The 22,015-nt window shown below is 52.4% G+C and overlaps 7 protein-coding genes across 7 annotated transcripts; 4 read left to right on the top strand and 3 right to left on the bottom strand.

The window, feature by feature from the left end:
• The first annotated feature begins 945 nt into the window (after positions 1–945).
• On the top strand, positions 946–1,962 carry B0H65DRAFT_252967 (uncharacterized protein). The gene is made up of 2 exons (XM_062822502.1): positions 946–1,804; positions 1,854–1,962. The coding sequence occupies exons 1-2, from the start codon at positions 1,104–1,106 to the stop codon at positions 1,870–1,872; spliced, it is 720 nt and encodes a 239-aa protein (XP_062679190.1). The 5' UTR covers positions 946–1,103; the 3' UTR covers positions 1,873–1,962.
• A 412-nt stretch (positions 1,963–2,374) lies between these two features.
• On the top strand, positions 2,375–3,644 carry B0H65DRAFT_253010 (uncharacterized protein). Its single transcript, XM_062822504.1, has 3 exons — positions 2,375–2,518; positions 2,719–2,736; positions 2,826–3,644. The coding sequence occupies exons 1-3, from the start codon at positions 2,481–2,483 to the stop codon at positions 3,271–3,273; spliced, it is 504 nt and encodes a 167-aa protein (XP_062679189.1). The 5' UTR covers positions 2,375–2,480; the 3' UTR covers positions 3,274–3,644.
• A 2,497-nt stretch (positions 3,645–6,141) lies between these two features.
• On the bottom strand, positions 6,142–8,857 carry B0H65DRAFT_577822 (kinase-like domain-containing protein; the record flags this gene model as incomplete). Its single annotated transcript, XM_062830709.1, has 4 exons — positions 7,865–8,857; positions 7,395–7,804; positions 7,202–7,339; positions 6,142–7,152 (listed from the first exon to the last, which is right to left on the bottom strand). The coding sequence occupies exons 1-4, from the start codon at positions 8,700–8,702 to the stop codon at positions 6,142–6,144; spliced, it is 2,397 nt and encodes a 798-aa protein (XP_062679188.1). The 5' UTR covers positions 8,703–8,857.
• Positions 8,858–9,443: 586 nt separating this feature from the next.
• Positions 9,444–11,341, top strand: B0H65DRAFT_471711 (Longin-like domain-containing protein). Its single transcript, XM_062827115.1, has 4 exons — positions 9,444–10,007; positions 10,076–10,477; positions 10,596–10,695; positions 10,907–11,341. The coding sequence occupies exons 1-4, from the start codon at positions 9,518–9,520 to the stop codon at positions 10,929–10,931; spliced, it is 1,017 nt and encodes a 338-aa protein (XP_062679187.1). The 5' UTR covers positions 9,444–9,517; the 3' UTR covers positions 10,932–11,341.
• A 209-nt stretch (positions 11,342–11,550) lies between these two features.
• Positions 11,551–13,871, bottom strand: B0H65DRAFT_528500 (Peroxin-3). Its single transcript, XM_062828895.1, has 3 exons — positions 13,505–13,871; positions 13,062–13,444; positions 11,551–12,997 (listed from the first exon to the last, which is right to left on the bottom strand). The coding sequence occupies exons 1-3, from the start codon at positions 13,660–13,662 to the stop codon at positions 11,685–11,687; spliced, it is 1,854 nt and encodes a 617-aa protein (XP_062679186.1). The 5' UTR covers positions 13,663–13,871; the 3' UTR covers positions 11,551–11,684.
• A 567-nt stretch (positions 13,872–14,438) lies between these two features.
• Positions 14,439–15,744, top strand: B0H65DRAFT_577820 (uncharacterized protein; the record flags this gene model as incomplete). Its single annotated transcript, XM_062830708.1, has 2 exons — positions 14,439–15,289; positions 15,389–15,744. Exons 1-2 carry the CDS (start codon positions 14,851–14,853, stop codon positions 15,742–15,744), a joined length of 795 nt encoding a protein of 264 aa, XP_062679185.1. The 5' UTR covers positions 14,439–14,850.
• A 2,422-nt stretch (positions 15,745–18,166) lies between these two features.
• On the bottom strand, positions 18,167–21,014 carry B0H65DRAFT_252892 (uncharacterized protein). Its single transcript, XM_062822501.1, has one exon. It carries the CDS (start codon positions 20,657–20,659, stop codon positions 18,257–18,259), a length of 2,403 nt encoding a protein of 800 aa, XP_062679184.1. The 5' UTR covers positions 20,660–21,014; the 3' UTR covers positions 18,167–18,256.
• Positions 21,015–22,015: the final 1,001 nt, after the last annotated feature.

Below are 22,015 nucleotides of genomic sequence, written 5' to 3'. Positions count from 1 at the left end.
CGTCGACTGGCTGATCCGACACGTACATGTACGTAGAAGCCGTTGTGGGCGGAGGCGGGGCCGATCGAATCTCATTTCAGGCCTGTGATAGTGCCCGAGCGCCAGAAGGAGAAGGCCGACGATCTGGCGGTTTCCGGCCAGTTACGGAGCAAGTCTTCTTGCGACCTGTACCCCGGTTTCGGCTTTTGCTCTCCCGATTAGCGGGCCTCGCGGGCGTGATGAAACATCACTTCACTTCCTTTTTCCTCCCTCCCCACCGGAGGTCCTGGGTAAGTTCCCCCATGCTAATATGCTGGTTAGGATCAAGATGGCATCAGCGAGCCGACATATCGTGAGTTGATATCGACTCCATGATAAAAAGGGGCATCAATTGGCCGCAAACTATTGATGACCAGTCTATCTCCTCACTACCTTCACCTTCCTGTGTTGACCAACTGCATATTCCCATACCTGGTCATGTTCTCCATCTCCATACTACTTCATCTCGGTAGTTTGGTGTCATGCGTCTGCAATTGCGCGCTGGCTAGAGACAGCAAGATACGTTACCTCAAAACATCACCTCCTCCTCAGTTATTATACTATGAGGCATTTTCACCTCGTCTCATTCCACATATCAAATCGTGGTCTCGACGTCCTGCGGCCTCCCTGCGACTAGGCAAGTATCCGGCTTTTGCTTCAAGCCCCTCTCGCCGCATCCTTTGGTCCCTCTCCCACTACAGATACATGCCGCCTGCTATTATTTCTTGTCTCCAATCCGTATTCTCTCTCATCAGCAGCTTCTCGTAACTTCATATCTGCGCCCATTATTGGTCGCTCATCAGGCCTGTCCCTGAGCTGATGAACTGGCGCTGCAGCCTGCAATGGTTCCGCGGGGTTGCGCCGCCAGTGTCTTTCGACAAACATCCACCACTACCAACCTTCGTCAACCTACCAGCCGGGGACGAGACCTACCAGAACCCTTGCCGTCTTGCGTGATGTATCTCGGGGTTACCTTATATGGAAGCTGGGGAGCTCTAGGAGCTATCGCTGAAGCTTTCTGACCTCTGCTCTGTTATCCCAGCAACAGTAAAGATGCATGTCTACAACCGAGGGATACCGCAGTCATGCACCCGAGTTACACACATCAGCTTTTCTTTCCACGAACCATGTTTCCCATTCAAAGAACCCCATTCCGCTGTGTGGCTTTTCAGATACGGCATAGTGCACTTAGGGACTCATGGCGGGTTCTTGGCATCAGATGTAACCGTTTCTCGCAGGATGATACACAGTTGGCAGAGGTACAGACACAGTGGGTGAACAGGGTGTTTGAGAGCCTCCTTTTTCTCATCCTCGCCCAGCGTCGGTTTGCTCATGTGTCTTCACTACTTCTTCTCTTTCTCTCTTCTGACACTGCAGCAAACGGAAGGGGAAGTGACGCCCCCGTAGCGGTGTGCCAAAGCCACCATGTACGAGAAGACCGATTATGGATTACTGCGTCAAGCCCTCTTACCTCACCTTCGAAAAGGCTGGAAAATTGCCAAGGTTCTCAATCACCTACCAAGACTTTTTGGTTGCCGGACAACCGACTTGGGACCGCAGGATTGGGCTGTTGGGTTGAATACTCAACCAGAGCCGCATCTTTCACAGAGAAAGTGGGTAGCAGGTTGAATACCTATCATGACGCCTTTGCCGGTGCTCGAAACTCTCGGAGCATCTGGAAGTGCATACCTCCAATTTGGCCTCTGATAATCACCAAGTCTGCTGTTTCTACTCAGGGAGTGCAAGTCATCGGATTATTCCTGGAACACTTCGGGAGGTTGATAAGGTAGGTGATCTCATCACGTAGTCCCATCCATGCTGACAGGTGTCACAAGTCACAACTTGGACAGATAAAACAGTCCATTGCCTATCAGCGCCTGTGCCGCATGTCTCAACGCTATGTGGAGAGTGTCTTGCAAGTTGCAAGGCTCACATCGTCTCATCTCACGCAACATGCATCCCTATATCTCTAGCAGAGAGCTACCGCGAAGACCGCGTTGATCGACATGAGCGTAGGGCTCAGAAAATTTCTTGATGGTACCGTGTTCACGACAGATATCGACGATCTTGACGATCAAACACACCCAGGCAGTGAGCAGCACATGCGCTGGGAACGATAGACAAACGTTGGGTAGAAGATGGTGGGGTAAGGAGGGGAAGAAAACGACAAAACAGGTAGGGGCATCAAGTCTATATGATGCTCATGGAAGGGTAGCCCCCTTGCTTTTCATTTCGGAACTGAGACCTTAAACTGCCATTCGGTTTCGGTTCGGGGCATGGCTTCGATAGTACCGGTGGTACCGGCAATACCACCAAGCCTTCTGCCGCTGCTCTTCCCTTGTCGAAACGAAACACTTCCACACGTGGCGGTGATACGCTCATCTTCTGGTCATCACTTATTATACTCTCGTCGATAATGCACAAGGAGACAAACCGAAATACCGATATGTTCCGTACGGATCATGTTTATGCGTACAAAGGGCACGGCAACAGACGCGAGGTAGGTTGCCGTCCTTGGCAGTCTTCCGGGGAGATTCAGGTCAACATCCGTTGACACCCGTCTGTATGGATCTGCGCTAGCACTAGGTAAGTGCTCTCACCATTTTCTTGTTGGGTTGTTCAAGGATTGTTAACTGTTAACATGGCAACTTAGGGAACCATAGGACTGGTATCATCAACAGCAACCCTGACATCGCCTAGTTTATCTTGTGAACTGAGGTACTACCACCCTCCACGCTGTCGAATCTTCCCATTCGCATTTCGTCTCTTCTTGAACCCTTCAAGCGTACCCTAAGCCGTCTCATCAGTCCCAGTTCCCGATTCACATTTTGCTGTTCCCGGCCGTCCGACATCCGACAACCGCAACCCAAGACTTCCAAGACTTGCAGCCACCGACTTGGCAAAAGCTTGTATTATCTCTCATCCTCTTATAAAACTCCCTTTCTCAAACATTTTGCCAAGTTCAATGGTCCTGTTTCTTTTTTACCTGAGGCCTCCAACGGTTTCCTCAACCCCATTGTCTCGGGTCCTTTTTGCTTGTCCTCCGTCATTATCGTAACACTTTCGATCCTCTTGAATTTTTATCTTTTCCCCCGACGGCGGGAAGAAATGGAGATCCTGTGTGTCACGGCAGTGCAGTATAGCCGTCTTGGTAGTCTCGGCATACTTTCTGGTTACGTCAATGGTGTGGGTTGTGATACTCAGCCCAGGTACATCTGTGGATGTCCCGGGCAGGTTTTATTCAAGAGTTCGTAAATTACGATCCTTTCCTTTTGTCGGCCGTAGTTGCGGCCTCGAAAGCTCGGAAAACGTGCATTCGCCTACCTACACATATAGGTGCACTAAACCGCAAAGTCCTGTTGCCGGAAAATCTACGCTCCCTCCCCTCGGCGCAGACGATTCAGCGTCAGGTTGACCTTCACCTTCATGATCTCTCTCTCGCTTTGCTATCATCAACGTAAAGTCCACATAACAGCCAGACGTTTCCTAACAAATACACCTCCCTCTCCGTTTTGTGTGAACGGTGATACAACCCCTCTATCACCAAGCAGACCGACAATGTCTATCAACCGCCCTCTCACGGGAATAGCAAAGGTGCTGTGCCTATCAAATCGATGCAAGCACAAGTGAGGTTGGGGTCTTTGTGTATGCACGTATGTTCACATTCCACATGGGAAACGCCATGCACATACATAACGCAACTGATTATGCGAGTGTGCATTAGCCACTCCTGGATTTTCTTTGGAATTGGAGGATACGCGGGATAAGGAGAAGCTTGCACGATGCGTGGAAGCAGCGGTGAGCATGAACGTTGGAGGCCATCGATAACAGGTTCGACAGACTGCGCTTATCGTTTGTGATCGAACGGGTCTTACAGAGGAAGGTATATCTGAGTCAGGAAAGGGATGAGAGGGCGATGTAGGTCTTTCACCAGTCCGTTATCAACCTCCATTGCTTGCGGATAGTTACTTACCAGCTTCGACTAACAAGCTCTTCTCAAGGTCGTATTCTTTCACTATTCTCGAGTTTTTCGACATACAAGCACCGTCGACGTACGCTACGATGAAACCAGATAGCGAGCAGACTAGCGGAGACTAGAAGCAACGGATCAATTTCGAAAAGGCGGGATGAAGTCCGCACGCAAGTGGAAGTCAAGTGACTGACTTGGTGACTGGTGAGAATAAGACGGGGTAAGCAAGTCAGCGAGAGTAAGTGGGTAAGTGAGCGTTTCGGGTGCGCCAACCGAGAGGAACGTGAACAGGGGAGCGAGGGGTAAGTACACATAGCTTTTAGAGGATAGTTAGGTGTGTTACACGAGCAAATATCCAGTCGGAGGGACTTCGGTAAGGTTAGGATTAAGGTAAATATACCTAGATGGAACTTGGTGCGGGATCAAGAAGATGTAGCTACCTCAAAAGCATGCGAGGAACATGGGAAACCGAGAAGGGAAAAGATGGAGTCGATGGACATCTGGGCTTGGACTCTCACTTGTCCGACGTACTGCATTAAGGCAACTTTGATCGGTAGGCTTCACTCACATGCCAGCAAGATAAGTTAGGCCGATACGGGGTCCAGGAGCTCGGTACCTAGTAAAGGCGATCTGATAGTAGTTCCCGGCAAAAAGACAATTCGGTGCGGGTTCATGGACAACAACAAAAACGGCGTCTCAACCACCATAGCTTGGCTTCCACATCATGTTTAACTGGTATGGTATCGACATGAAAAGTGCCTCCGTAAGAGTGGTCATGAAATGTCGTCTATCTATCTATCTCGCTCTAGTATTCCTACTGCCCGGAACTCGAAGCAGTATTCCACCAAAATGGCAGACTAGTCTACCATCCAACTCGCGATCGGATGAAAGGAGACATCAACCCCTTTAATATACCAATCACCAACCATTACCACCCACCCACCCGTCATGGCCTATCTAGACGTAGGTAACCTGTCTGTCCGGCTCCAGTCAGTCAGTCGGGTTACTCAACACGGGCTTACCGGGCTTGCCGGGCTTATGTTCCCTCCGCAGGGATGGATGGATCATCAGGGACGATATTATGAAAGACCATATTGGTGGAAGGTTCATATAGGAGTAAGTAGTGTATGGATCTCGTCCAGCGCTGATCGATCGAATGATGTTTCCTGAAGGTAAGGTATGGGTGCTAATGCTCAGGTAGGTAGGTTGTCATCAGTTAGTTGTTCAACCACACTTCATCTTGGGGGAGTGAGTTCAAGTTATTCCGCCAGTGGTTAGACATCATTCTTGTTTGTTTCCTTAAATGTATAGGTAGCCAGGGAGGGACATACATATCTACTCAACAAGTGCGTGAGTATCGAGGTGAGACTTCAACAACACGTGGTAAACCGAAGTTTTTGTTCTTGTCGACAAGAATGTGTGGATTTTCAGTATCCTTCTTTTGTAACGCCGGTCGGTCTCAACGGATAGTCTATAGATTACGCTCTCAACTGTGTGAGTATTTCCACACAGAAAGGTTAAATATCTGAATGGTTCAGCTTCATAGTAGTTCACTTTCGATACCGGGACTTGTGCTACGAATGAAAGTAATAGTAGTGGATCTTGAAATTACGACCGGGTGGCCTGACACGAGCTAAGAACAGCATTCCCGTATCTGTCTGTAGGTACCGTTCAGGTTTGTCCAAACGTGGATTTTGTATTTTATCACGAGATTTTCAATGTAAAGGAGAAGTGAAGAGAGAAGTGAAGAGAGAAGTGAAGAGAGAAGTGAAGAGAGAAGTGAAGAGAGAAGTGAAGAGAGAAGTGAAGAGAGAAGTGAAGAGAGATGCGAAGAGGTAAAATGAAAATAAGGTTTGAAAGATAGAATAAAAAGACTTGATTCCGAGCTCCTATACAGATGTCGTAAGAGATAACCATATGTATATCCACATTTTCCGTTGACCGTAAGAGGGAACACGTGCTAGACTTGTATTTCAGCATGGAGGTTTATAACCGATATCCAATATAAAACTGTTCGGGCCCTAGGTGACCTCGACGTTCGAGGTATATTACATCGAAGTAACCGCTTCATCACTCTCACCACCGCCCTCCATAGAACACATCAACCCATCTGCCAAGCCGCACCTCCTCCTCTTTCTTTGCCTCCCTTTCGACTATTGCCCACCACCCCCCGCCCCCTTCCCTTCTCCCTCCGTCCCACTCCCCCCAACCACCACTTCCTTCGCCCCCTCCATAGCTCTAGCCACCACATCCGCAAACCCACTCCTTCCCTCCTTTTCCGCCTCCCCTCGCCCGTCCCGTTGCGGCTGCCAAAGACTCCTCGGCGTATCCCCAGCCCCCTTCATGTTATCATCCCCCTTCCCCTTCCCCGTCCCCGTCCCAAACCACAATCCCTGCCCCCCCTCCCCCGCCTCTTCTTGACCATCATTCACCAAAATAGTAGTATCATGCCTCTTCTTATTCAACCTCGTATGGTAAAACGTCGGCGCCGTCCCCGTCCCCGTTCCGGTCCCTCTACGTTCGTTAGTCCTGCTGTTCCTGCGACCGCCGCTATTAGAACTGATGCTAGCCGACCGCTTGATCCGCTCAATCTCGGCTTCAAAAGCGTTATCGTAGATGTTGAAGTCGACCATGGTCGGGCTTTCGGAGACGTGGTCGGCGGGCGGGAGGTCGGAGGGGTTGATGGAGAAGCTTGCGTCAACGCCGCCTACGCCGATGCCGAGGTGGGGCGGTGGTTGGGGCTGTTGTTGTTGGGCCTGTTGTTGCTCGGAAGTCCCTGGGCCTGGGCCGGCTGAGATGGTCACTGTGTTGGTCAAGGTGGTAGTGGAGGAGGATGAGGTGGTGGTGGATGGTTGTGTAAAAGAAGGAGGAGAAGGAGAAGAGTTTTCGGTGGCGGGTAGAGCTCGGTTGATGCCGAAGGCGCGGGGGCCGGTGGGTTTGAAGAATCTTCTGCGCTCTTCGAGGATGCGGTTGGCGAATTCGGCTGTAGATTCCTTATCGTTCTTTTCGTCGAGCGTAGGGTCCTTGAAGTTGGTGTTGGAAAAGTCGATATCTGCTGTTGGTGGCTCGTTTTCGCCAGGTTGGACTTTGAGATTTTGGGTTTGAGATTTGCGCGTGGCTCCGTTGCGGTTGAGGAGGCTCTTGAACTTGTAGATTGCTCTCATCTGGATGGTGTCAGAGATGAGTAAAGCATAACTAGTTGAATTCACTTACCACGCAAAACAGGTGGCTCATCCTCCTGGTAACGGCATGGTTGATCTCGAGAGCATTGGGCACTTCAATTGGCTCAGAGCAGTTCTCTTCTTCGCTAAGCAGCGGGTCTTCGCCGTTCTTAGTCACCCAAGGGTGTTCCTGATGACATTGTTAGTCGGCTGTATTTGATGCTCCGGTTGATGAGGTCACTCACCCTAAGCTCACGCATGGTAATTCTCTTTGCCGGGTCCTTCTCCAGGAGCCTACGCATCAAGTCAACGAACTCGGGGTTCTCGTCAGGTGGGAACTGAGGCTCTTCAGTCTTGATGGCTTCCCACATCTCCAGCTGGTTATCGCGTGCGAAGGGGAGCTTGCCGTAACGCAGACAATACAAGGTGACTCCCATGGACCAGATATCCGCTGCCCTGCCGTCGACATCGCCATGCTTTGCGCACAACTCAGGGGGCAAGAAAGCCGGTGAGCCTGCAGGCTTTGCCGTCTTCATCTCATCCGTCTTTTTAAAGATCTCAGAGACTCCAAAGTCGACAATCTTTAGGACATCGTCTTCAGTAAGGAGCAGGTTGTCCGGCTTGATATCACGGTGGATCACACCTTGTGAGTGGACTAGAGACATGAGTGTAAGCCAGAGCTATGGTGACAATATACTTAAGAGAGAAGACTTACGATACTCTATGCCCAAAATGAGATCACGAAACCACAACCGGCACTGCTCCTCGGGCAAAGGTTCAACAGATCCATGAATGCCCATCTTCATGACCACGCCCTTCTTACACATTTCCAGCACCATGTAGAGTGAATCATCCTCAGGGTCATCCAGGACCTCATACAGCTGGACAAGGTTAGGATGATTCAGCTTCTTCATGATGGCGATCTCCTCCCGAATCAGAGAAAGGGGATCTTTGGCCTCCAGAAGCCTCTGCTCTGAGAAGCGAGAGATGGACTGGTTGCGAGGACCCCTTGGGGCATGGCGAAGAATGTTGGACTGAGCGCGCCTTCTGAGCTGAGCCTTGGAGAACTGCTTTATGGCATATTCCTTGCCGAATTGGTCGGTAGCCAGACGAACAGCGCCGTAGGAGCCGTGGCCTATCTCATCCTTGATGAGATATTGGTTGATGCGCTGGCGGGAACAGCCGTCGATGTCGTCGCCCAGGTACTCGGATCTGGCGTTGAGGGTTTCCTTGACCTCTCTGTGAAAGGACGGGGTTCGTTTGTGATGTCTCATGGGACTCGGATACTTTTGCATTTGAGCAGGGGCCGAATGAGTGTGAGGAGGCGTTGCCGGTCTCGGCCTGCCATCGTCGGTTGGGTCGCCATGGAACTGGACTGAGATGCCCGGTGAGAGCAAAGGGGGAGATGTGGTCTTTGGGTGATCTGGTTCAAGAAGGTCGGTCATTGTGCTTTGGACGCCGGGAAGGCGTGGACGAAGTGGTAGCGAGGTTGTTGTTGTAGGGCAGTGAGGATCAGGGGCCCCGGGAGATTCTTGAGGTTGTTGATCTGACATTTTCGTCTTGACTAAACAAATGATAAGAGCGGGATATGTAGGTTTGACAGATGTTGAGCGGGAAGAGCCGTGAACAGTTGGTTTTGGTGGTGCTTTGGCGCTGGGCTAGTAGTTAGTAGTGCGGGGGTTTTCTTGGAAGCGAGGTAAGTTCAGAGATGACGATGTTATGTTGCAATTCCGTCCTTGTGGAGAGGACACGGGGTAATTATTTTGGAAGACTTTGATAACTCGCACGTATTTTGCATTAGGCGAGAGTAGGACATGGACCCGGCACTGTGGTAGGCTGCTGTTATAAACTTGTCTTCTTTCAATGATGGATGGAAACGGGAACGCCCAGGGCTCACACAAAGGCGGAACCGTTAAGTGGACAAAAGGCACAAAAGTGAGAGGGAACCATTCCCCAGGGGTCAGATCATCGTGCAACATCTCACATGTGAGCTCCGGTAGTATTGTAGGTCCTCCTCGTAGGGCAGCTGCACCTCGACTTGGGCTCTCACGATCCTGCCTGTCCATTCTCCTTGCTCTTTGCCCCTCCATGATGTCAATCTTGCACTCTCTTTTCAGTTTGGAAACTACTTCCTCACTGCCCATTTGCTATGAGAACTGTTTGTCTCCGCTACCATAGATGAACTGTAGCAAGAAGATGGAGAGAATCGTAAAATCGACAATGCTGATTTTGCTGTCTGCTATTTTTGTAGTGTATACCTGGCATGTCGTTATAGCGGAGCTTGCCGTCGTGTACCGTATAATCTCTCGAAATTGACTTTCGGGAAAGCACATACGGGTAGGGTTAAAGGAGTCATTCAACCACATACATGCGTTTTTTCTGCTTCTTTCCTACATTCGACACCTTTAACCCTACCCGCTCTGTGCTTTCCCGAAAGTCAATTTCGAGAGATTATACGGTAGATCACTGCAGCCTGTGCGTTCGGGAGGCTGACGGGATGAAAGTTGCGCTGGAAGTTTCCACTGTTAGCGCATTTCCCTGGGGCCGTAGCGCACCCGCATCCAACCCCACAGGAAGCACGCCCGGGCGAACGACTCCCGCGGCCGACAACGGGACACCGGGGCAGGGATCCGCTCCGCATTCATCATCGCAACTCCCGTCGCAATCGCAATCGCAACCAACAGTTCTCCGACCATCTTGTCCCAACGTCTACCTCGCTTCAACCCGTCGGCTTCACAGCACTCCCACGCCTCCGGGTCCTCGCTGTACATCCGCCGTTCCCCCGAGTCCGCAAATCGATCTACGGGCTACATCACCAACCATGGTCGTCTACTCGTTTTACATCTTCGACCGGCATAGTAAGCCCGCCCGCCCCCTTATCCCCCAATCCGACACCTTACTAACTTTCCCCTTACCCAACCAACAGCGGAATGCATCTACTCCAAAACCTGGCTCCCACCCCCTCCTGCCCCGGGGGCACAACAACAACATGATGGCCCGACAAGCACTACCGGCGCCGCCGTCGCCTCCTCCGACCCTCATCATCATCCTCCCAACACACTGCGCAGCGCACGCTCGGCCGTCAGCGCGGCCAACAAAGCGTCGGACGACGCCAAGCTGATCTTCGGCACCGTGTTCTCGCTGCGCAACATGGTGCGCAAGCTGGGCGGCGAAGACGACGCGTTTATTAGCTACCGAACGGCCCAGTACAAGCTGCACTACTACGAGACGGCGAGCAACCTGCGCTTTGTCATGTTGACGGACACGGGGACGCTGAGCATGCGGAACGTGATGCATCAGATATACATTAATTTGTGGTGTGAATATGGTGAGTCTGTTTGGACTAGCACTCCTTCCCCGGAGGGCGTGGTTGTGGTTGTGGTTGTGGTTGTGAATGGGTTAGAAAAGGGGATGAAAAGGGGCTAACGGAAGTTTAACGATAACAGTGGTCAAAAACCCCCTCTCACCCGTCGAACACAAAGGCGGCGCCGGCGTCAGGAACGAGTTATTCGAGCTGGGTCTGAATCAGTTTATCACGGGTTTGATGTGAGAACTTCTTCGTCCAGCCCTTGATTGAGATTATTCACTACAGCACATGAGCACAAACACCCGATCCGGCCGTTCTCGCTTTGCAATTGGGGCTTCCAACGACACTCCATCTACCGTCTTGAGCCCACCCAAACCCATCAACATACTCGCTCAGTTTTCTGCTCCCTGGCAGACATAAAAAAAGCTGATGAAAGAGTTCGATACATAGCGGTCGAACCGGCGGCCAACGATAACGGGATAAAGGCAGTAGTGCAATGAGGTTCCCCCGGGGCAAGACTTTGGGTTAGGTCCGGCTTATGGCCTCTGGCTAAAGGATTAGAGAGCCCGAGCCCAAACCATTGTCGATTCGCGAGCGAGAGAGAGCCTGGGCTCACTAAAAGGGAATATAAGCAGCGGGAGTTTTTCGGGTCAGTTTTATGCAAGACACAAGTGGACCAATCCAATGGAGCTGGCCGCTTTCGGAACTGGCCTCGCCATGAGACCAGATGAAGAGGAGGAATGTATGCATATAAAGACGTGAAACGATCCGTCGAGAGCACCGGCGCGGGATGGCCGTGATGGAAATGGTGGAACATTTATACCATTCACATAATAGTCGTAATGAAAGAACCAACATAATGAATACCAACAAATTAATGGCACATAAAACCACTTCTTAACCCAACACCAACCAATCTTGGCCGCCACAACCAACTCTCAAAAATCCACCTTGAGACCTGGAAGCTTTATGATCCTCTTTATTCCATCTAATACGTATAATGCTATCTTAGAGTAATAGTAATAGTATAACATAAACACTCATTATCTAGCCTCCCCCCCTTCCCCTTCCCCTTGCCCCTCCCCTACTCCCCTCGTTTCTCTCGCACTACACGCCCTCGTCCATCCGTCCATCAGTTCATTATACAAAAAACCCACCCACCCATCCAATCAATTCTCCCCGTCCAATGCATATAACCCTCCACACATAAACTATTACTTACACAACCTCATCTCCTATCCTCAAAAGACGGCCCCCTCGACCCCGCCTGCGACGCGCTCATCGCCCTCTCCCACGCACTATCAAACCCAGCCGTCGGATCCGGATTAGGATCCACAACCACCAAACTCTCTTCCACAGCCGCCGCCGTTGTCCCAGACACACCTAATGACTGAGACTCGACCAGCACCGCCGACTCTTCTTCCACTGTTGCTGTCCTTTCTCTCCTACTACTTCCCCTGGGAGCGGGAGCTGATGGTGGTGGCGCAGACACAGGAGCCGCCGGAACACCAGCATACTCCTCGCTCGCAATCTCCGCCTGCCAATTACTGCTATACACCACGGCCGCGAAACCTTCCAGGTCGCGAACGCCTTCCATGGCTTGGAGGTACTCATTCGGCATTCCGTTGCCGATGGCGTGGGCCTGGCGGGTGAGAATCGAAAGAATCTTGGGGAGGAGGACGGCGCGGGTAACGGCGGGGCGTTCAATGTCGATACTTTGGCGCCCCGCGTTGTTGACGTTGTTGAGGTCGGAGGAAGTGGCGACGAGGGTCGTGGACGTGACTACGTCTTCGCCGGCGGCGGCGGCTTCGGGAGTGAGTGTCACGGCGGGCGGGACGGCGGCGGGCAGGGAGGGTGTTTCGAAGGCGCCGACGGTGAGTTTGTTGTCGAGAAGGACGGTGAAACCCTCGTCGAGAAGCTGGGTGAGCACGGAGGAGAAGGCGGGGGACTCGATTAGGTCGGCGGTTTCGTCGAGGAGGCGGCGGAGGGAGGTGGTGGACTCGCCCTCGGGGGTGGCGCTGGGCGGCGAGGAGAGCTGGGAGTCGTCTACTAGGATGCCGGATTCGCGAAGGACGAAGTCCTCCATGTTTTGAGGCGGGAGGAGGAAGGGGAGCCATTGCGTGCTTGCTGCGCCTCCCTGACCAGCCGAAGAGCCTTCGATGATGGTGCGCACCTCGCGGGTGAGCTTGGAGAAGGCGTCGAAGGTGATGGTGTCACGAGGCGAGAGCGGGCCGAAGACTTGTCGGACGGCGGACTCAACCCGCTGCATGACGTCCACCCAGCCCCGGTTGAGAAGCCACCACGAGAAGGTGAGGTACTTGCGGTTGACTTCGAAATCGGAGCCGTAGGCCTGGCCTTCCCCGTCGAGATCGCCGTCGTCGTCGTTGTTCTCGAGCGCGATGGCGCCCTCGCGCGCGGAGCCGGTGGCGAGGGAGACGACAGATGAGAGGTAGCTGCGACGGCCGAGGAGGTTGAGCTGGATCCGTGTGAGCATGGTAAGTAGACCGAGAGTATAAATCAGGGTGAAAGAACGGGTAATTGCTGTCCAACAGTGTGTTAGTCGAGTCCAGTGGGAAGATGGAGGATGGCCAGGATGGGGGCTCACAGCTGATCTTGAGGTCATCCCAGAGCTGTCTCTTAGTCTTGCGCGGCTTCTTGGGCGCCTCTGGTTGGGGGGCCGATTCCCCCTCTGCGACAGATGGTAGAGGCCCTGGGGCCAGGAAGCTGGGATATGCACCACCCTCGCTCTGCACACTGAATCCGCTGATCATACTACGGCCATCGTCGTCCATGGTGCCGACCTCGGATATGCTTGGGGTGAGAGAGCTGATGCTCTTCTTCCTGTTGGCTGGGCTCTTCATCTGCTGGATCTCGTATGTGATCCTTTCGGTATTGAGGGCCTCGAGGATGTTCGTCGTCGCGGTAGGTAGGAGGGCGAGGACGGTAAAGGTGCAGTCCTCCTGGTTCTGTTCGAAGCGGCGTCGCAAACTGTCGATAAGGGGGTTCAGGGGTTAGCCGACGACGTCAAGGAGATCAACAAAAACGTACTTCTCCTTGGCTATGCGATCGCTGCTCATGCGCTCGCGCGCATTATTGAGCTTCCTCAGGACATATTGGGTCGCGACGTAGCCGGCGCCGACAACACCAGCACCGATGGCCAAAGGTGTGCGATTGCGCTTGAACCACCGCCGCGTCGAGGCGAGCATGGCGGCGATTGGGAATTGTAGGACGGCAAGCTCAATTGGTCGTGCCCCGTCTTATTCAAGGTCTTTATCGATGGCGCATATGTAATCGGCCGGTGTCGTATGCGATGCGTGGTCGTCGAATCTCGAGTTTGCAGCTAGAATGGATCTCGAAGTATGGGTTCCTAACGGTGAAGAGCCCCCCAGCTTCAGCTAAATTCGGGAGTCCAGGTCGCGCCCCCGTACTGTAATCCATCGAGCGGATGCCCCGTAGCGCACTGATAACCTCGGCTCGTGGCCAATCGGGCTGATAGGGCTGATCGATCCCTGCGGAGACCCTAACCCTGTCAGCCGTACCCAGTGTGTGGCGTTTTGTTACGAGTTGTAACGTATGTAAGTTACGACTGGGTCCAGCTCCGGTCGTGCTCCGACAGGGGTAAAGTACGCCAAATCACCCCGGCCTTTTTGAAAACTGCCTTCGTTATCGAGCTTCGATGATCCATTTTATGGTCGCAGTAAATGACCAACTTTTATGAATAACTATGTGCATCTAAGACACTCATACGGCTCATTGGGCTGGTCACGGTGCGTTCAGTCGATGAAAAGGGGTCAAACTGCTGATGTCATTTCTCTTTCTCAAAGGAGCAATCCCAGTCTTCAATCCCCAACCAAATCCGGGGCATGTGGGGCTCTTGCAGCCAGCGTGGGCTCCGGCGACCCCCGGGGTCCCGCAGGTCCCGCAAGTGACAGGGAAGTTGGACCCCAGAAAGGAACAACGTCACACCATCCGCCAAAAACCGCCCTTGTCCTTAACAACTCTTTGACCGCCCAGCCGCCCCGAAGCCGCGCCAGGGAGATCACTGCAGACTTTGCAGAGTGCAGAGAACTGCTGCTTGTTGCCCCTCAATTTGTCCCATCAATGCGCATTTGTATCTTTCCGCCGTACCTTAATCGATAATCAATTACCCCTCCACCATCCTGCCGCCGCTTATCGCTTGTCACCGGTCGGTCGCCTGCCGTAATCGCATGACCTAAAGAAACCGGAAAGGGAACAGGAACGAGAAGAACGAGAACAAGAACGACGGGAAGCGCCGGACCTCCCTCCGCCAAAACCTCAGCCGCCGCGAAAGGAACCGCCGTCATCCCAGCTATCCAGCGAGACACAACATACCAACCAAATAATTACCATCTTTATCGAATACCGCCGCAACCATGGAGAAAGTCGCGCCCGAGTTCACCCTCGAGGCCTTTGCCGATCCCGCCTCCGTGCGCGACGTCGTCCGCGGCATCCTCCACACCATCTTCTTCCTGCGCTACTTCGTCTCCCACGAGCCCAAGACGCGCGACGTGTGCGGCCTCGAGCTGGCCTACATCCCCGACGCCGAGATCGAGACGCTCATCGACCAGCGGGTCGCCACGCTCGTGCGCCAGCTCGAGGTCGACCGCAACCAGTCTTCTTCGTCGCAACATCATTATGGCGGTCCCGGTCCCGGATATAGCGGAGGCGGTGGGGGTCGCGGGCAGATAACGGTGCAGTTCTTTGAGAAGAAGCGCAGGAAGACGTGGTATGGTATGGGGAGGGGCGACGACGAGGTGTGTTGGGAGAACTGGACGGTTAAGGTGACGGTTGCTGAGCCGCGGACTGAGTCAGGTATGTTTTTTTCCGGTTCAATTCCGTCATCGTTATATGTGAACATCTACAATCGCTAACCCCCCCTTTTTTTCTCCCTGCGAAAAGAACGACATAAAGTCCGCAACGCAATGGAATCCACCCTCCAATCAACTGTCTTCAAATGCATCACCATCGCCAATACCCACAAGGACCACATCCCGCCCATCACCACCAACGATTCCAACCCGTTTACCTACCAAATCAACGTCAACCCACACCACGGCCTCCATGCCACCTCCCAGCAACATCTTCAAAGCGCTAGCAAGGAAGCAGCACGAAGCGATTTTGGAAGCTCCGGCAGTGGTGGCGGTAGTGGAACTGGCGGGAGTGGACGAGGAGCAGGGAGAGGAGGAGCAGGCGGGCTAGCAGGGGCCGCGGGGGGCGCGGCAGCGGCAGTTGTTGGCTCGTGGGCCACCAGGATGGGTATTTACTAGCGGGATAGTCCCCCCTGGGTCAACTCCGCAGGGAGTGTGATCGCGAACATTGGCGTTTCGGTGCGCGATGCTGCTATGAGGCTCGATGAGGCGTGCGCCAGGACGCTTGATAGGTGGGACAGAGAGTTCCAGTATGTCCTCGATGAGGAGGGGAAGCGGACCCGGGAAGCGGAAGAGAGGATGAAGGCAGAGAAGGCGATGAGAGAGCGGTACTCTGAGACGTTGATAAACGAGATGAAGAGGCGGGAATAGTTCATAAGGAAGAAGGGTGAGGCGATTGAAGAAGGCGCTGGGGGAGATGAGGGAGTATGACGGGGAATGAGCGAGATCTGAAGTTCTGAACACGACCACGCACGACAGGCCTTTCGTACTGCTTACCCTCCCAAGATCTTGGAGTCATTCAACATTCCAACCTCGCAATATCATAATTATTTAGGGCTTGCAGCGGGTTTGCGAGTATTTGGAGCGTCGTAAATCTCCAAGGAGCGAAGAAAGATGCCATCATTATCAACAACAACAAAGCATGGGATAAGGGCGTTATGGGATTACAGGATGGGGAGAAGGTTAAACGGGACTTCAGAGGACCATACGAACCGGACCATAGATATTTCGATTTATGTGGCTTTCTGGGTATTACATACGCTTGGACGAAGGAAATTATTTATTCCACGTACTCTTTCCTTCTGACTTTCGATCGTCTTCCTGTTGTTTGTTGACATGGAAGGCAAACCGCGCTAACTTTTTTCCCTCTCAGAGAAATCTTTATTCCCTCTCAGAAAGATCTTTTGGGATGGGACAACTGACACACGTGAGGATGCCGTCCACGATACCACAATACATAGAGGTAGGTAATGATAATGTACACAAAACACTCTCGAACTTTCTCGATTGCACATTACTACAACGATCACAATACATCTTTCAATGCTGGTTTGTTTCCTTGTACGTATTTGTTCTTCGATCAAGACCTCGCCCAAGGTTCCCAAAGGAAGCGAGACACATTAAGCTTGCCTTGACCTACGCTCACCCGAGCAGTGAGTGACCTTGCTTCAGTGGCTCGAGTGGGTATACATAGTTAGAAGGTTCCGTTTCGCCATCTAACTCCTAGTTTGAAGCAATCAAAAATACTGTATACATGTAATGTAGTTTAGGTGCACTTGGGACCGAGTGTCCCCTAGTCTAGTATTCACTTGCTGTCAATCTTCTCTGCGGTATGTTTGTATGGCTAATGTTGATACACTTTGACGGTTGGTCTAGGTAGTTGGGTTAAGGCCAAAGTAGTCACTTGCGACTAAGTACGTAGAGGGAGTTAGAGACGATGTACTGTATAGGCTCCGTTGCAACGAAGTATCTGCTCTCGAAGAGTGCCCGGTTTAACAAGATAGAAATGAGATGGACGGGATGACAAGGAGACTGTTGAACAAACAGGTGACTATGAGAGGTTTGAAGGCAAAGCCGAGTATTTGCTTCGTGTGGAACAAGAACGCATTATAGTAACTCATGTCTGGTTTATTCATTTCGGTCATGCTGAGCTACCACGGACACCGTAGATTGAACACTGAAAAAGCAAAAGAAGATGGGAAAATCAGATTTTGTGCCACTGTCCTGCGTCACCGATACCCTTGACGACGCTAATATCCGACCGAACCGCCAAAGGAAGAAAAAAAAAAGGCAGACAGAAACAATCAACCCATGCCGTATCGCTCTTGCTATGCAACGTGAACCAACCTCACTCAACCAAACCGATCAGCCGACCGGGTTCAAACCTGTCTGTCCCTTTCCTTGACCGGGAAAATACCCAAGGACATTTGTATCCATTTCCCATCCCTTAAAATCCCAAGACCATAACAATCCTAACCATCCATACCGCGTGGAGAAAGAAATCCGAAACGGCGGTTGAAGAACACATCGAACTCCTTCATGTCGTTAACCTGTTTTCCGACTTCTCATTCCCAACCCCAGTCAATAGACCCCGTGACGTGATAACCCAACCCAACCAAGCTGATTCCAAGAGCAAACAGACCGACCTAAGGGGAAGGGAAAAGAAAAACGCTTTGTTAAAAGATAAAGGCAAAGAAACCGGTATGTATCCGGAATAGAAAGCACGAAGATCAACAGAAAACTGATACCAACTGCCTTGAAAGAAGGCAAAACATCCAACATCCCTTTGCAGGGTCCTGGCTTTGGTGAGGTAACGGGAAGTTCGAAAAGCAAAATGAGAAGGAAGAGGCAAGGCACCGAAACTCTTATGTGAGTGGAAAGTAACGCCGTTGATGCAATGTTCCCTCGTGGCCACCACAATTGACGGCGGCAAGACGTTGTTCGTTATCATGAGGTAGATGTAATAAAGCTTGAGGGCTGTGGTGCTTCAAGCTCGTATGTAGTAAGGGGTGTGTAACACAGTCCAGGTCAAGGTCAACACCGTGGTAGTAGTCGTCATTATGCCGTGCTAAACCCAATCGGCGCTATTCAAGGCTGATATCCAGCAAAACAGCAAATATGAATATGCGAGTTAGAAGATGTTGCTGTAGCAGCGACTATAAGACTGCCTCGGGGGAGGGCCTGCTATCGTAGGTGCATTGTTGATGGGCCTCGAAGTATTAGCAGGAGTCGAGCCAATCTTCTCGAATCCAGCAAGCATGTCGATTCCGGAAAAGTCGTTATCTTCTAGGAAGTCGGGACCGCAGAGATCGTTCATCGTCATCCACGGCTCCAGGTTCTCGAGGTTATGGTTGCTCATAGGGTTGATCTTACACGGAGACTCCAGGAATACCTTGCTGGGTGAAGAGGGCAGCCCCTCAAACACTTTGCTCGGCGTCCCAGTGTTCAGGTCAACTGGCTGAGAAGGCACTTTGAGGAAAGAAGCCGCGTCATTACCGTTGCCGCGAGAGAAGTTTGTCATCTCGGTAAGCGCACCGGTCGATTGCGACCTTTCAGGCCGCTGCCGTCTTGCTGACTGCTTGATCGGAGAACCGTTGTACTGGTTGATAGCGGGCGAGACTCCGAAGTTGTAGTACCCAAAGGGGCTGTCCTGGAAGATATCGATCTCAGAAGTGACGTTATCTGTCCCGCGCTCGAATCCATACAGCATGTCATCAAGGGTAAAATTGGGGTTGGGTGTAAGTTGTAGAAGGGAGTCATCTTCAGGCAGCAAGGCGGCTACACGTTGATAAGTAGCGTCAACCATTGACTGGACGCTCTCGCGGTGTAAGCGAAGGTTGGTAGTAGGGGATACCGATGGTGGAGGCATAGGTGGTGCCTTGAGCTTCATTGCCGGTGTTAGAGGCGGAAGCATTTGGCCAGACTGGGTGGCCGAAGCTTGACGTAGCGGAGAAGAAGGGGGAGCATAGCCGTACGAGCGGCCCTTTGATGGGCTATCGTATGATGATGTTCGAAGGCGAGCGATCTCCTCCTCCGCCCGACCCGTACTGAGATGCGAACGATCTGCAGAGTGAAGCAGGTTGGAATGCTGACTAGGGCGCAAGATTGAAGAATCAAGCGAGGAAATATACCCACTATCGTCCATCGAGGTGGTCCATCTCTTGCGGCGTCCTTTGGTCCGCGGTTGGGGAGGCGTTGTGCTGTGCCGGGCCTCTATGTGCTTGGGAACTGGCGGCGAGGATTGTACAATTGCAGGAAGGGGCGAGTACAAGTTGGAGTCATTAGAAACTCCATGCTCAAACCCTTGATATGTGACATCCTCCACCGACCCGATCTCGGATGCGGGAATCGTGGCGTCTGACGATAGCTCTGGAAGAAGAGGCATCAATGTGGCCTGTGATGACGACGGATGAGGGGCCAGTTGAGCTTGTGTTGTGGGGGGCTGCGGTAGTAGGACAGGTTCTTCTGGCAGGGGTGCCTGAGGTGGCTGAGGTAGTGGTGGTGGTGCCTGTAGTAGCTGCGGTTGAGGTTTGGATGACTGAGATTTGGGTCCTTGTGGTTGAACTCCGAGTGGCTGAGATGGCTCGAGGCGTGTAGACATAACTGGGAGGTTCTCGGCCGAAGGTGGCGCTTTTCTCGACGGCTTCTCCTTCATGAAGAACTGCTCAGCCCCCGGTTCGATGGCCCAGTAGTTTCCCTTGCCCGGGTCGTCCTTTGGTCGCTCCTGCTTGATGAAATGCTTGTTCAGACTGAGGTTGTGTCGAATGCTGTTCTGCCACCCGGAATCTGAGAGTTGGTAGAAGGTGAAGGTCTCGGCGATCCACTTGTATATCTGAGATAGCGTGAGGCGCCGTTGTGGTGAGCGTAGAATGGCCATCCCGATAAGCGTTGCATAACTGTGATGAGGTTTTGTTCCATCGTCTATTATTGGAGGAAACGAGCCGGGATCTGGTATCGGTATAGGCTCGCCAGTATTCTGTTTCTTCGCCGGCCTTGATTCCTTATCGGATGTGGGTGAATCAGTCAGCACTCGTTTCCCGGAAGGTTTCTGATAGAAGTTCTCGAGAGGTAGGCTGAACTGAGTCGGCGCTGGGAAGATGGTCGTTTGCGGGCTCTGATCTACAAACTGAAGGTTGGTGAGATCCTGCGCCGGAGGCTTCTGAGCAACGGTCTTGAACCGGGACATGGGGGGTTTCTTCTGCAGTGAATCGGTTGACGGGGCCAGAGTACCAGGTGGAGGCATCTGTACGTTGTTGAGCTTCTTCTGAGCCTGAGAGGGCTTGGTCGGGGCAGAGGAAGAATCAGATATCCGTGCGTTTGCTGGCTTCAAGGGTGATTTCTGCAGAGGCGCCATGGCACTTGGTGGTTTAAGCATGACGCTGTTGCTGTTGGCAGGCTGAAGAGGGCGACGAGGTGGTTTTGCTGCGAGAGGCATCGGGGCCTGACTGATAACGGGTGTTGTCTGGTCATACAAGTCGTCCTGGTAGATTTGAAGCGGCTCGGCCGCCCCATAGCGTGCTTGCTTTGCCATCATGTCGACTGTGGGTGTGGGATGTTCCGGAACGGGAGAAAGAGTCCAGGGATCGAGGCCGGTTTAGGAACAGGTAGCAAACAACGAGTCGATGCTCACTGCTCCGTCACAGCGGACACTGGTGGTTTGGTGATGGTGATATTGCTGTCATGCGCAGCCTGATTTGCCGAAGCAGTGGGCCTGAGAAATTCGAAACTGGACCGGGGGGATAGTCGAATCGTGTGGTTCTTGGGGCCACTATGTTGCGACTGAATATTGGTGAACGAGTGTCGGTTTGTGAGGTGACCTATTTCGATGTCGTAGGTAGGTAAAAAGTCGTTGATGATCCTGAGGTGGAAGTATAGAGGTAGAAGGAAGCTAGTCCGTGGAGTTGGATGTAGGAAAGTGGAAAGGAAGTGGAACAAGAAGCACTAGGACGGGACTGGGAGGGAGGAGGAGGTACAAGATGACTGGCCAGATGGACTGGCACTGGCTGGCTGGGCTGTGAAAGAGCAGTGTGGGCGCAGTGGACAGTGACGGGACAGGCTGGGTCACTGGCACTCGCACTGGGTGGCAGCGACTGGCACTTTTTGGGTTCCAAGCCAGAAGTCGTTCTGGGTCTCTGAGCCTGGCTGGCAAGGGACGGGGGTGACAAAACGGTTATCGCATGGATCGTCGTTGCGGGAAGAACAGGCACAAGTCGGTCGCCTCCAAGAAATGGGATTTTCTTTCTTTCAGATTGTGGCCGTGAAGATGCTAGGCGAAAACCGAAGTAACTTCAGCTGGATACAAGGATGGTTCATAAGAATGCTCGTTTGTATATAAAATATATCATGGTCAAGGTGACCGTGGTGTAAGTGGTTTGTAGATGAGGGGAGTATAGACATAAAGATGTCTACCTTGGGGACGTTGAGAGACGTCAAGAAGAGAAAAGTGGAAGATGGAGACAGGTTCAAAAAGAGACCTCGACGGTTCCAGGCGAGAGAGAACCGAGAGAAAGTGAGTGATGCCACTGACTGCCAGCTCACACCCGCTGTTCCAAGAACGCAGCCAAGTCCAGGCAGGGAGGGGCACGATGACACATGATTGGACTCTGGGGACGGCCGCGGGCTGGCCATGGACAGGGGGTTAAAGTGGTGGGCCTCCATGGGTCTTGATGGGCCTTAATTCATGAATGGTAAAGAATGGAGTGTCCTTCCTTCCACTTTCAACCAGTCTCCGTCACTCTTGTGTTTTACAAGACGCAACCTCTTTATCCTCTCCGTCCCAATATGATGCAAGGGTGTGGCAGAGCCCATTGTAACTTGAAGTGGACGACACTGAGAGAGCGGGACAGACTGCCTCATAGTGACCTTCTTGTCGTCAAAGACATGTCTTGCA

This window comes from Neurospora tetraspora (genome assembly GCF_033439725.1).
Source record: "Neurospora tetraspora strain CBS 560.94 chromosome Unknown B0H65scaffold_6, whole genome shotgun sequence".
In the NCBI taxonomy this organism is placed as follows: Eukaryota; Fungi; Ascomycota; class Sordariomycetes; order Sordariales; family Sordariaceae; genus Neurospora; species Neurospora tetraspora.
Note: the sequence above shows the minus strand (reverse complement) of the source record. Positions and strands in the feature narration are given on the sequence as shown.